Raw genomic sequence first — 14,837 nt, forward strand, 5'->3', positions numbered from 1 at the left:
ATTTATTATTGAATAAAGAAATGTGAAAGTTTTGCAACTATTTCAAGTTTGATTTTTCTGTCACATTAATCAAATGCAACATTAAAATACTTGCTTTAAAGTTATCCTCAATATTAGATTGAGTCATTTGTAAAGGTGTAGTAATAAAAGCTTATTTTTCAGCTTGGAGGAAAATGAGCATTAATGCAGCAGCAATCATGACTCAGAAACATCTTAGATGCTTCCTTTCTTTCTATTTTTTTTTATTAATTCTTCTACAGTATACAAATATTCACACACAAAATGTTCTCCAAAAAAAAAAAAAAAAACCTAATGTCTCGTAAACATTCGCTTCCTCCTCGCCTTATTTTCTTCATTGTGTTGCATTGTCCACAAACTTTCATACATACTTTTTTTTTTCTTCATTATTGTTTAAAAACAGGCCACTGGATCCTCAGGTCATCCTGGCACATCACGTCATCCAACCCTACCCCCTCTCCTGATGTTGCATTTGAACATGTTTTAAGCTGCAGCAGCGACAGCCAGGTCCAGGATGAGTGGAAGCAGCCAGAAATCACAGTGTGAAGCTCTTGACATCAGTGCGCTCGGCGCAGGCCCGAAGGTGAGGAGCAGGACTGTATTGCATGGGTCGGCTTTGAGCTTAGTGTTTGTTGTGGTGGGGAAGGGGGAGGGGCTAGTTTTGCTGCATTGATTTGCTTCTTCTTTGAACAAATATATTCTACTGTTTGTCTTTTAAAATAAAAACTTTCCAACAATACTTCTCTCCATTCTGTGTCCTTGAATGCAGAAAAGTAGCATTGCAAAGCCGATTTAACCAAAGAGGAAACAGTGACTCAGAGTTTAAGAAGGAGGTAGGAGGGCAGGAGATTCAAAACAAGACTGTCATGTCATATTTACTTACTTTATGGCTACAGGATGCAGTTAATCAAGTCATAAAGGGCAACCAGAGAACAGATAAAGTGACTGGTGTGGGTTCAATCTTTGATAACCTAATTTAAAAACATCTAGAAGAATATAATGATCTGAAAACGTGGACATCCATAAACGGCGGCACTGAAGACACATCAAGTAATTTTGGCTCTGTGTTGCATCTTCATTGCTGCTGCTCATGCATCTCGACATCTTTGCTGAATATGTTCTCCGCCAGCTGCGGTTCTTTCCTAAAATACCAGGAAAGCAGTAGTGCAACAAACATTTAGCAGGATTTTTTTCTCTCTCTCTCTCTGAAGGAAATGAATCAAGTACTGAGTTTAGAACTCTTCACAAGATGAACTAAAAGAGGTAAACACATTTTACCTTCTCTGTGGGAGTTATTCATGAGCTGCTGCCACAAACACAGCAAACATGGCTGTACTATACATCAGCAGTGAAACTACACATTGTGTTTAAAACTAAATGTACAGACTGCACTTCCAGACATTTTAAACAGTGGCTTTCTTTTGATTCAAACTCTAAACATGAAGGAAAGACAATGAGCCGGTGCGAGCTTTGAGCTTTCATTGACTCTTCCTTGACCTTTGCAGGTTTCCCTGTGAGTGAACTAAAAAAAAAAAAAAAGCATTATTGTAAAATAAGGCTACCGGTCTGAGGAGCGTTTAAAGGCACCCAGACTGAGCTACATTCCATCTCTGATGGTAAAAAGAAGAGAGAAAATGAAATGTTTTATCTTACAGCGATGTCCGTTTTTTCATATATGTGATAAAACAGCTCTTGTAATTTTAATTTTCTCTCTTCCTGCCACTTAAACACACACGCACTATTTCAAGCTGCAAGTTTTTATTTCTTCTTCTTAAATAAGCCTTTGAGTTTAGAGGAGGAGCGCTTGACTTTCTCTCCATTGTCGCTGGAGTCCTGGGAGGAGGTGCTCTGGAGCTTGTATTCCCTTCCCAGACTCCGGCCCTCTGAGTCCAGCGAGGTAAGAGACGGATAACGGCCTACGTTGGGCAGCATGCTCGCCGGCAGCTGGCCGTAGCTGTAGGACTTCTCCAGGATGCCGTTGTACACGCCCTTTCCTGTCTGAGAGGCCACGCCGCCCTGCGAGAGAGGCATGCTTTGGGATTCGGACATGACACGGGTGAGATCAGGCGAGCCACTTTGTGCAAACTGGTGGTGCTCCAAAGCCGGGGAAGGTGAGGTGGAGGGCGGGCCGGAGGGGGTGGTGGCTGGGGTGGGAGGCAGAGGAGGAGGCGTGGAGTCCCTGAGACTACTGCTGCTGCTGCTGCTGGTGGTGTGGGTGGACGCAGGGAGTTCTGGGTTCTGGCTGAACAGAAGCAGCTCGTCACGGGAGATCTTGCGGTAGGGGGTTTCCGAGTGGAGCTGCTTGCGACCCATAGAAGAGCCGAGAGAGTCTGTGTCAGAGCCGCCCTCCTGAGTCGGTTCCCTGATGAAGAAGAGGAGATGCACCAATAAGGCAAACATAGGGAATATCACCACGGTGTGAAGATGACTTCACGCATTGTTACAGTTTGTGTTATTTCTGCAGCAGTTTTTAATCAGAAATGTTATATTTTGCACAGACAGAAAGCATTGGGGGAGGAGGGGGTTAAACATGACTGTTGTTCATAATTTCTATCATTTATAATTTTAAAATGGTGTTTTTAGTTTTTCTGGTGCATTTTTGTTATTTCCTTCCTTGTGTTTTTAGCTTTGTTGTGATTAATTGCAATAAAATGACAGACATTAATACTCACATGGAAACTATAATATTATAAATGAATATATATCAAAAGTGTTATAATTTTATTATTTTGCTTGATGTGCTTTTTGTTTTTCTGGCTACACAGTGGTGTGGTAGTTCCGTTATTTTTTCTTAAGAAAGTAAAAATCTGCAGATGTGATAAGGTCTGTTGGCATTTTTAAAATAATAAAATAATTTTCCTTTAGCAAAGAAATCATTGAAGTATCCTCCATGAAAGAAAGGAGACAGTTCCTCACAGCTGCAAGTTTCAATGCGACGCTCCGTTGTGTTAATACAGTTACGTCATTATTATTTATGTGGATGAATATGAGGACGGTGGAGTGAGAATGAAGAGACTGTAGCATCTTTCCTTGTTATGTCTATCTAGAAAAAATGTCTCCACTCCTCTATTCTGGCGCGCAACACGTACACAGAAAGCCCCTAAACTTTCCACCCCCTTCCAGCTTGAAAGTGAACAAGGTTAACGTGGGTGTGGTTTTCTCAGCGAGTCGACCCTTAACGACGGCTAATTCAGCATCCACCTTGCATCCTAGCTAAACTCTGAGCTCTCTCCAGTCAGAAGAAGTACATGTCCACTTTTATCTGATCCCTTGCTTTGTACTTTTCTTTCTTTTCCTCCGATAATGTCCACTTAGGTGTCTTTAGTGAATCAGCCACGGTGTGCAAAACAGCCAGTGTGCTGATATCCAGTTGCTAACGTGTGGTGTGTAAAGTAAAACTCTGCTGTAGTGTGACGCAGCAGCCCAGAAACGAAAGTTGTCAAGTGTGGGTTTGTAGCATTGGATGCTGCTGGGCAGCGACAGCTCCAGGAATGTACATAGTGGCACTGTGCCATCAAAACCAGTCAGAAACAAGTATTTTTAAGGTCAGAAAGTTATAGTGCGACTTTAACCCCATTACACTTCTCGCTATGCTGTGCTATAAAATATGCTGCCTTTAGTATCAACTCCTATTAGGCCTGAGAAGAGCTGTTACAATATTGTTATTATATAATATAAATGATTAATGTGGTCTTTGAACAGACAACCAAGTTGTTCGGCTGGTCCTGCGACTTATTATCAGGTGCGATATATATGAATATATATGCGTGTGTGTGTGCATGTGTGTGTATGAAATTATTAAAATTTTTATTCATTATTAATCACAGCTTCAAATTAATCATGATTAATTACCATTTGCAGCTATGCCTGAAACCTGCCTGTTTTCACTGTATTGTATCAACAAAAAGGAATGTGTGTTTTTATGTACAATAATGTGAAACTTCATCTGTGGCAGGGCGGCGTGTGCGTGGCAGTGTGAGTCTTTAGATGTCTAATGTGATATATACATTTTCATACTTTCTCAGCAGCTCAATCAGCTGTTTATTAAGTGTAATAAAGAGACTAGTTCTCCCTCACAGTTTAGAAAAATCCTGGAGGAAAGCCTGGTGTTACGTTAACATACCGGACACATATTCAGCCTGTTGTTCTGTGTGCTATTGTGCAGTGGAATAACTTGCCTTTCCAGGTTAAATGTTTGTTCTTAGTCTTGGATTTTGTAAAATAAATTTCTAAATAAATGTGACCTATAGTCCAATGCGACTTTTAAATGTTTTGTTCTCTCTCTCTCTCTTCATGGCTCATTTTTCGACTAATGCGACTTATACTCCAGAGCGACTTATAGTCCGAAAAAAATCGGTAATTTATTAACATTGAGTATTAAAATGGTAATGTTACTTAATTAAAATCACACATAAAGATTAGTGTTTAACCCAAGTTTAGCTCAGCAATGTGAATGTTTGAACAAAACACCTTTGAGTCCATTCTGTTAAACCATTCCACGGCGATCCGGCCACGGCTACATACCCCCTCCTATCAGTGCTGAACATGATATGTTCGTCGTCTGCCTCAGGGTGATAGGAGAGGGACGAGCCGGCCATGGAGAGCAGGTCTGGGTCAGGAGACATGAGCGAGGACTGCGGGGAGCTCAGCAGGCTCCGGCGGGAACGACACAGACTGCTGTTGCGCGTCAGCGGGGGGCGAATCAATGTAGCTGCTGGGGAAAAACATGAGGAGGAATTAATGGGGATACTGGAGCTGTTTTTCAAGACACACAGCATCTCTTGCTGCTTTACTCACTGGTGAACTGTGGAATGATGGGAGGCGTGTCCTCGTCCAGATCGTCTACACCACCTGCGATGGGATAGGGAGGGACCGACATTCGTGGCATCACCACCCAGCTGTGGTCTGAGTAGAGGCTGGCCGTCAGGCTCGGCAGGCCTGAATTATTGACAACCGGGAAGCCGCAGAGCTTCTCGATCTGCTGCCAGCGGTGAAGCCGCTCCCTCAGGCATGCTGTTACTTCTGACAGAGCTTTCCTGGAAAAGACAGACAGCTGAATGATGATCTAAACTTGGCAAACACTGAGGTGTCTCTGTCTGATGCAGTTTTTTGTGTGTGTGTGACACAGTAAGAGGTCATCTTTTCTCTGATTAGCAAGGATTTACAGTTTTTTGGCACACAAGCCTGGTTTGATACTGAACTTCTGCCAAAGCAGCCACACTGAAGAGTTGACTTTGCTTTTCTTTCTTTCTTTCTTTTTTTTAATCCTTTTGAATACAAAGAAAGTCTTTACTCGGGGCCAGAGCCTGGCCTTCATGCCAAAACTTAATAAGATAGTATCATTTGAGATGTTTGATAAAGGTTTTTCTGATGCAATATTTTCTCTGATTACCTAAGTGAAGTGTTTGATCTCTAAAGAGACAAGTGACCAAAGCTGAACATAATTTGGGGACCTAACCACCTGACAGTGTAATGAAGCTCTGACAAACTCTAAAATGTCCAGATTAACCATGATAGGCAACAAAGCAGCATTCATGTTGGATTAGAGGCCTTAGTCTTCGTAAGATGTACCTAATAACATGACCTAGTACTATCATAAGAATGAAAATGACAAAAAGAGTCATCTAACATGTTTGGTTACACACACACAGTAACTATTAACTAGTGCTGTATGTGAAGCGTTCTTACTTTGCTTCTAGTATCTTGTGGTCCACCTCGTCCAGTGATGAACTGTGGGCAACATGAAGAGTTCCAAACACAGAACCTCGTTTCTTTTTTATTTTCTCAGCCTGAAATCACAACAAAAGTAGAAAAAGTCACGTTGGCTGAATAACTAAGTTGTACTGAACCATCACCCATTTTTCTGTAGTAACTCAGTGTGTTGTCATTCTTGTGCACCAGTACTTATTATGCGTGTAAGAAGGTGCAGAGTCTGTATAACTACATAAAACTGCAAAAATTAACAATTACCCTACAGTACAAAGGTATGAGTTCAAATTAAATTCAATGACATTCTGACTTTAGAAATTAAAGTTTACTAATTATTTCAGTTCAGTCCATCACAGGAAAATTATTATATTTTTTAAAAATATCCTCAAAACTTCTCCAAAGAGACTCAGAAACAACAGGTTCTTTTGGAAATATTTCTTTCACACTGAATTGGTGTGTCATTCATCAACGAGCCAGCTCCTAAGAGCCAATTCTTTAGAGAGCCACGTCTTTAGCCTTCCCTTTTCAGCTGGATTTAAAAGCAAGCGCATCGGAAAAAACTGAAGAAATTAGCAAAACCTGTAAAAGAAGCTGCATTTCACTAATATTGGGGGCGCAGAGTTGATTGCAGTGACATTTGAGGTGCAAACTCTAATATGAAACTGTCTAATCGGAGAGCAGATCATTCTGCAGCCTTCAACTATGCTGCAGGTCCTGAAAGTAAAGTAGAAGTAAAAGATTTTCAGTTCTTCTGCGATTCAGACACAGTCATGAAACTAATGTTGTGTATGAAACATTCAGTTTTACAGGTCTATTTCACTTTCACCGTCAGCAGAGTTAAAGAAAACAAACTTATACATAAATAAACACTTTTTTTTTCTTAGAGGATTTATTTAATTGGGTGATTTTAGAACTAAAATACGGCTGCTCCAGCTGGTAATTTCATTGTTGGACTGAATTTGTCATTTGTAACTGATGTTGAAGTCTGGCTGTACATGAGGTCTGACGGAGTGCAGAACAGCAGGGATTAATGGAATTAAGATTAATGTGATGTACGTGTTTTGGGAAGCATCTTCAGCTTAACCCTTTCATCCTGTCTAAAGTGACTTACCCAAAATAAATGGAGTGGATTTTCACAAATACAAGGGCTGTATGTATAATCTTGGTCTCAAAATAAAAGCTAAAACATGTGAGATCATTACAGAAGTATCAGAATCAAGAAATCTTATGACTTTGTGAAGTTTTTCTTTGCTGCTCTTTGGCTGCTACAATTTTCACTGCACAGTGGAGATACAGACATCTTTGTTTCTGCTTTTACGCGACGCCATGTTTGTGTGGTTTAATCGTACTAGTGTAAACCTCTTAATGCGAGTCAGTTCCTGGGAAAGTAAGTTACCTCATCTTTGGCGACGCACAGCTGAAATTCAGCGCTCTGCTTCTTGATGTTGTAGTACTGAACCTCCACTTCGTGTGTGAGCTGCAGCCACATCTGCAGAGCTTCAGGCACCGAGCGCTCCGACTGAATCTCCTTCTCGGCTCGCTTCAGAGCCTTTCGCACCTACACAGAGGAAATGTAATACATCACAATCTCGGGTTGGCTCAGCTTCACCACAAAATGTTAAGAAAAACTCCTTTTGCATGATCGTTGATCAAACACATTGCAGCAGGTAAATATAACTGTTCGCTGAAGTCCAAATGAACTGTGCTGACTAAAAATGAATCCAGTCCTGGCTCGACTAGGAGGAGAGAACCCATTACTGAGAGCAACACTTGGATATATCGCTGCTGTGCTTCTATGCGAAGGCAAATGAAGCAATCTTGGGGATATAAAACGTAGATATTTTGGGGATGAAATGTAAACTTAACATGGAAAATATAAAATGAATCTTTCATTTTAAAGTTACACAGCCACGGTAATGAATTCTGATATGGCCTGTGTCACACTTTCCTGTCTGTGTTCCTCATTTCATTCTTCAATGTTTCATTGTAATGTATATTTACATAAACATGACCACAGTGCAACAGTCCTCCCAAAGAGTTTATCAAGTCTTTAATGTGAGACTATAAGATATTAAATAGGATTATGTGTTCTTTTCTTTAGAAAAACTGAGCAGGATTTGGTCTGTAACAGCAGCTTTAGGAAAGAACCAGCCTGGAAAGTCGTACCTGTACTAGCTCCTCCTCTGCATATTTGAGCCTGCTGAGCTCACACTCAGCACCCTCTCGCAGCTCTCGGAGCCTGTGAGCCTCCTTTTTAGCCCCACTGATCTCATCCCTCATCTTCTGCTCGAGGTTCTCCTTCTCCACGGCCACCGTCCGGTTCTCCTCCTGAGCCTTCTCCAGCCTGGAGGGAAAAAAACACAACATATAAATGAACTAAACTGCTGAATAAAGTTTAAATCAAAGCTAGTGTGAATAGTTTCTGTGTTCAGTTACAAAGAGAACAAGTCTGCACAGAAATCTACATTTTTGTCTCTTACCGACTCTGCATGTCTAAGAGGCTTTGCTCAGCGTGTTGCAGGCTCTCCAAATCTTTCATCATCTGGGAAATGTGCACTTTGCTGGACTTGTTCTGCATGTAGGCAAACCAACAGCCGCCAACACCGATCACTATGGAAACCATCAGGACAAAGTCTTTCATCCAGTTATGTTGTGGACCTGCAGGTGAAGGGAGGAACAGGGGAAGATTAGTAGTTTTATGGTACTCATGAGCAGCGATGCCTGAGGAAGTTGCGGTTTTAAAACAGGGTGATTACTTACGGAGGGGAGGCCCAAAGAGCACTGCATCTAGTGCCTTTAGGTTTAACTTTTGTTTGTGCCGTTGGTCTAATATCTTTAGCTGCATTGACATAAACGACGGTTCATTTGCCGCTATTCTGTAACGGAGAAAAATGAAGATAGAAACAGAGCACGGTGATGATATCCTACAAAGCAGTTTTAACAGGTAGATTTGTGTCTTTTTGCATTAAAATCTGACTGTGATGTCATACTTCCAAGGCTTAAAAAGAATAAAAAATGTTAAATTTTTTTAATAACAAATCTTGTAAGAGGAACCGGTGGAAAACAGATCACCAGTTAGACAGCATAAAAGGTTGGGAAAACTGTACCCTTTAGCTATAACATCACTTCACGAGTCAGCGCCAATCAGCTCTGAGGCGCAACATGAAACCCCTCAATAATCCGCCACCTCCCCTGTTACAGTCTATTCATTCAGTACATGCAGTCTGAGGCGGCTCACATTCCACATGTCCCACCAGTTTTTTTTCAGTAACCTCAGCCCTTATATAACAACTTCATCTTCACTGGAGGGCTTTAAAACGATCAGTTTACTGCATAATGTAACAAGCATTTGGAGGCTGTGAGGACAAGCTGTCTGTTAAGAGTGTGATGAAAAGAAACCTCCTGAAATCAAGAGAAGACGTCCAAGTACTGCATATCTAGACATTTTTTGCCTGCATTGCCTTCTGCAACCAGCAGAGGGCAGCAGTACACAGAGTTTAAAAAAAAAAAAAACAACATATTTCTTTGGATGCCAGAACTACTGCTGTTCACTCACTTCACCGGTTGGTAAAACAGAACTAACACATCTTAATTAGAGGAAACGTCTACTGAAAGTGAAAATATGATAATCTGTTTCTTGTTATGCATGTTAGTGAAGTAGAACAAGGATGCATCACACAACTATGCACAGCTTGTGTAGATGGGATGGAAAAGACAAAGAGCAAGGTTGTTAGAACTCCGGCGTACTAACCGAGGTAAAGTGTTCCCCGTGACCCGGAAGTCCCGGAAGTTCTTCTCATACTGCGGCAGCTCCACGGCCTCCTTCAGCCACTGCACCGTGTCATCCATGGTCCAGTTATGGACTAATGAAGGGGGAGAGAAACAAAGAAGAAGAGACACTCAAAGAAAAGTAATCTTTGAACTCTTCAGTGAGAAGAAGTTCTTTGTTCTAGCTGTTAATAAATAAATATTAATTACGCTGATATGTGTTGAATGCTGCTTTTTTAAAAGTTTTTTCTTTTTCTTTTTGTATTTTATGAAATAAAAAAGACATTGAAGGCAGAAGTGATAAAGAAATGTTGAATATAAAGTGGAAATTTTACAAGACCAGCCTTCAACTGATTCAAAGCCACTGCTCTGGACTTGAACTGTGCTTCTGACTTGTTTTGATTGTACACCAACATTCATTATGTAACTTCCTGGAGCCACTGTAGCCCTGTGGCATTTGGAGGCTGAGAAACTGCTTTTCACAGCTTCATTTTCCAGTTAGGATCATCATATAACAGCTGTGTTTTTTTATTTAAGCCAGAGTCAGATGCCAGGAACTGAATGTCAACATAAGGAAGCAAAAAAAAAAAAAAAAAAAAAAAGAGGCAGAGCATTAAATAAGACAAGCGTTAACATCGGACTGATTTTTACTGGTTTGAGAGAGCTCAGAGAAGAGACAGGACATGGCGGATGTTGAATTCGCCTTCGTTGGGGGGCACGGAAGTACAAAAGTGCCAAATTTCAGTAGTGCAGCTTTAAAACTGAGACCTACTATGAACTAACAGATCTGTACAGTGGCAATAAACATTGTCATAAGTTTATCTGGTGTTTACAGAATGAAGGTCATTCAGTTAGATTATTATATAAAAAGGAAAGATTTTGGTTGGATGCATCTTCATCATCACTGAGGTGCCACTAAAGAGTAGCTGATGTAAGATTTACATTTCCTTAAACTTTACTAATACAAAACTAAGCTAACAGCTAACATGGTAATCCTTTGCGGTGTGTACATATTTTATCCATCCACCCATCTTTTTTTTTTATACCCACTTATTTCAATGCAGGGTCATGGGGGGTGGAGCTTATGATTGTTATTAAAGTATTTATCTGAACAGAGAGACCTGAGTGATCAACAAACTCGGACACTTCCTGGATAAGAATGACAGAATGAGGTTATGTGTTTGACGATAAGAGGAAGTTTAAAGAGGAAGAGGAGGAACAGTAAAGACAGCTTTGTGAGCATCTTATAAAAAAAAATCTTTTTATCCCCTCTCTCTCCAATTTGACCTCAAACAGTCTAATAGTGGAAATATTAGCAATAAACGATTAAACTAAATATTGATAATGTGCAAATATGTAAACATATCAGAGTCAAAGGCAGAAACAGGTACTTGGCTTCACCTTCGGAGGTCTTCCAGCCCTTCCACAGCTCCTCCACTGTGATGTGCTGGTCCTCACGATGCAGGTTGCTGTGCTTGTTGGTTTGCTGCTGCTTCATGTCTTCAATTATAAACTGGAAAAAGAAGAGAAACAGCTGAGCTGCCAAACCTTTTTGGTAACATCACAATATAGAAATCTGGAGAATGTACAGATGACTGTGCTTGTGTGGTAATGACAAAGAGCTGCAGAGAGCTGGCTTTGCATTAAAGTCTGGCTTTAGATCACACATGCACACACTCTCTTTTTCCTTTGCTTTCTTCCTTTTAGGGGCTTTTTAAAAAGAGGCAGAGAGAGAGAGAGAGACCCGTAGCAGAGGCAACACTTCCACCGTTGTGTGAAAATGTGTGTGTGTGTGTGCTTTGAGCTTCCGGCTGTTCTCCTTTGGTTTCTTACAACTAAATACCCCTGCAGAGAAAACCATAGCAAACAAATCTACTAAAGCGTTGCCAGAACACCAGCAGCATTAACAAGGATTGTGGTTAACTACCAAACATCTCAAAGCATCCATCTTGGAGGACTGTGTGTCTGTGTGTGCCTTGGGCATAAATTTAAACCTAACAACTTCCGTTTAATTCATACATCCTGACTGCTTTTGATTACTAATTAGCCTTTGACCGTACTGCCGAACAACTGTAGAACACATTGCTTCTCTTTTCCCTTTTTTGTCCACAATTTCAAAATAAACCCGCTTATTAACTGTAGTGGTACTGACTATCATCTCTTATTTTTTTATCTACCATTAACCACATATCATCAGTGGTTGTGTGAAATTTCTGGTTTCTTTAAGTGTTAAACTGGACCTGCACCAAGCAAATGCTCCAGCATCATCACCTTGTCCAGTGATTTCAGCCATTTTCTTGCAGTTTAGTCACAAACATTAAGGCCTGTTTCTGCCTCTTTGTTTTTCACTGATTTATGTTTTTTTAGGCATATTGCTTTATGTTTCTGGCCCAGATGTTTTGACATCTTTCTTGATCTACCTGTATGTTTCTCGTTACAACTTTCCCATTTTGTTTGTACTCATTACAAAATTTTAGACACAGCTGTCTGGGAACATCCAACATCTTTTGTCACACTTCAAGCTGAATTTCCACAGAGTTTTAAAATCTTTCTTAATGTTTCCACACAGTTTTCATGTTTTTGGGGGACATATTTTAGACGTACTATCCGGGTATAATAGCTCATTTACTCTGCAACACTCATAACTGCAGATGTGTTTATATATTTAGGATTGTGCAGGTACTTTTTTTAAATGACTCCATATTTTTCTCCTTCCATAAAATCCTTAAACAGATACAGTAAAAATTCTATTTCATTAAAAGCTTTCAAGGTATACTTTATAAAGCCAGAAGAAGCAGCTATTGAATAAAACATGTTTCTGTAATTTCTTTTTTTTTTTTTTCCTAACTATTTATTTTTTTTTTTACCGGAGTTCCATGTTATTCTAATTATTTAAGTGCTCACTTTATGTGTAGATTTAAAATTGGTATTAGGGAGAACCAATTAATTTAAACTTATGTTAGTTATACGGCAGGTTGTACTATTTTTTCAAGATTTTTCCATCTTATTCTGCCCTAGGAGCAACCTTTTATTGTGTGTGTGTGTGTGTAAAAAAGCCGTTTCCCTGCACCTCATGGTAAGCTAGGCTACTATTTAGCGCCAAAGGAGAAGCATATTTTCTAAAATGTTTAATCACATAAATATATATTTAGACATGTTCATACTTTTGGAAGTGAATACTATGATTTAAATAAAATACTAACAACTTTGAATGTCCAATAATGCATTTATTTGAAGGCTTTTTTGTTTGAACATGCAACAAATGAGAATGCTATCTAGGCTAAAGCAAACATGCAGGTCTGCACCTAAATACTTTTGACAATGATTCAGGGATACATTTAGAAAAGTTTAACACAGAATTATTTGTAAAGTTGCTAAAGTATAAAAAAAAAAACCTGTAAATTCAGTAAGGAGATTAGCATACTGTCTCTATTGCTAGCATATTCTCTCTGTAGCCTTCATGTCAGCAGCAGCAGCAATTTGAATCAGGTAAAGATCAATTCAACAGCTGCAGCTGAGGACATTTTGGCATTTCAAACGGATACCAATCCAAGTTACAGATCAATACGTTTCACATCTGACTTGATAAAAACAGCCCAGACTCTCGCATGACTTCAACAATTTCACAAAACAGATTTTATCAAGTTTTGACTGCACTAACTTCCTTTGAAATACACCCTGGAAGCTTTTTAAGACACATCTGGAATTACAGTATTAATCATGACACAGAAATGTAGATGTGGCAGTCAACATCAGAACCTACTGGCACTTTCACGTCTCTGGTGCACGCTCAGAGAACCTGAGTTAAAGGAGTGCTGTGAGTTTGACATCGAATAAATAATGGCAGTCTGGTGTCGAAAGTCTGTCTGCTACAAATGTTTCCTGCATTTCTCCTGTCACAGATTTTTTTTTAATTTCTTTTGCTGTCAAGCATTGCTCAAACACCCCTCTGAGATTCAAGTCTGGTACATCTACTCATTTAAATGTCTGCATATTTTAATCAGATATTCAAAGGGATGCAGGGAGGGGTACTCAAGCTCTCAAACAGAGAATTTACAAATTCTTAGTGAACACATATGCATTAAAATCTGTAACAGAATGAATGAAAGTGCGGTAAGGACAGCAACTGACGCTATATCAGTAACCCAAAGGTCAGCATCTATATCCATACTGGCATGGAAAGAGATTAGGATGCATCATTTGATGCAAACTGTGTTTATCGGGAGTGTAACTTCACTGGCACACAAAGAGCTAGTGTGTTAAACAGGGTATGAACTCACACCTGAGTGTGGACACTCATCGCTACTGCATTTAAGACAGCACACAGGGAAAATGACAGTTTAGTGAAGACTGGTGTCTACAACTGTTCCTACTGCTAAAACATAAGAAATAGCCACTATTTATTCACTGTAATCCAGATTAACACACAACTGTTCTGCTGCAAAGTCTTCCTGTATAATTCCTTTAATACCGACATTTATGAAAAGATTCTTAGATAATTTCTTTTTCTTATGAATTGGCTTGATATGATCACAATTACTATACACTGGAATAAATTGGATTATGAAATTAATTTGATTTATAGCATTATAAATAAATTACAGTGAATGTGGTTGAATTAAACTATAATTGGACTAGACTGTATCTTTAAAGGCGAGACTTGAGATGACTTTCTCGTGACTTGGTGATTAAATAAAATTAAACTTAATTCAATATACTGTACATGTATATGCTACAGCTCTGCATTAGACACATTAATGTTTAGTTTGGACCTTGTTCCTCAAATTAATTGTGTTAATGTGCTTGCAGGACATAACTCATATGGTCAGGAAGACACTGATGACTAATCATATTATAAAAGGATCTTGCACATTTGAGAAGATTATCCTTCAGAACTGATTATTCTCTGAATGCATGACTGTAGAAATGACTGATACTGAACTGAAAACAACCCTAGCAGATTGGAATATTCACACAGGGTTTCCCACGCATAGACCAATGTGTGGTGTATGCCACAGCTATCTTAAGAAACATCTTTATTAGCTCTTTTTCAGACTCGTAACGCCTTAATGTGGATCAACCTGCAAATCACTGATACATGAACACAATGACAGCTGATTCACCCGCTCCTCCTCTCCACGCTCAATACACAAAGCCTATCAAAAGTAAGCCCGAAGCAGCAGAATACTTGGTACGGAGAAGAAGGTCGACAACATCTGGAGTTTAGTATGATGTACTGCGCTCAAACATACCTGCCAAAAGATTATTGTTACTCAGAAAATGTGATGTTAGTCTTATGAAATAAACGCTATAAATACTAAACATCCCGCACCCTAAGTCAG

General features: G+C 39.6%; 1 protein-coding gene across 6 annotated transcripts in view; it reads right to left on the minus strand.

Moving 5' to 3' along the window:
* Positions 1–252: 252 nt before the first annotated feature.
* Positions 253–14,837, minus strand: part of stim2b (stromal interaction molecule 2b) — a 47,439-nt gene continuing 32,854 nt past the window's right edge. For 3 of the 6 annotated variants that reach the window (XM_041986008.1, XM_041986007.1, XM_041986006.1), the window contains exons 4-13: positions 10,897–11,008; positions 9,479–9,590; positions 8,488–8,603; positions 8,208–8,385; positions 7,894–8,071; positions 7,124–7,285; positions 5,707–5,807; positions 4,816–5,054; positions 4,489–4,732; positions 253–2,380 (exon numbers count right to left, since the gene is read on the minus strand). In XM_041986008.1, coding sequence (XP_041841942.1) covers positions 1,777–2,380; positions 4,489–4,732; positions 4,816–5,054; positions 5,707–5,807; positions 7,124–7,285; positions 7,894–8,071; positions 8,208–8,385; positions 8,488–8,603; positions 9,479–9,590; positions 10,897–11,008 — 2,046 coding nt within the window. In that variant the 3' untranslated portion in view covers positions 253–1,776. The remainder of the gene's footprint in view (positions 2,381–4,488; positions 4,733–4,815; positions 5,055–5,706; positions 5,808–7,123; positions 7,286–7,893; positions 8,072–8,207; positions 8,386–8,487; positions 8,604–9,478; positions 9,591–10,896; positions 11,009–14,837) is intronic. The other 3 variants (XM_041986011.1, XM_041986009.1, XM_041986010.1) reach the window with 3 other exon arrangements.

This window comes from Melanotaenia boesemani, chromosome 5 (genome assembly GCF_017639745.1).
Source record: "Melanotaenia boesemani isolate fMelBoe1 chromosome 5, fMelBoe1.pri, whole genome shotgun sequence".
Classification (NCBI taxonomy): domain Eukaryota; kingdom Metazoa; phylum Chordata; class Actinopteri; order Atheriniformes; family Melanotaeniidae; genus Melanotaenia; species Melanotaenia boesemani.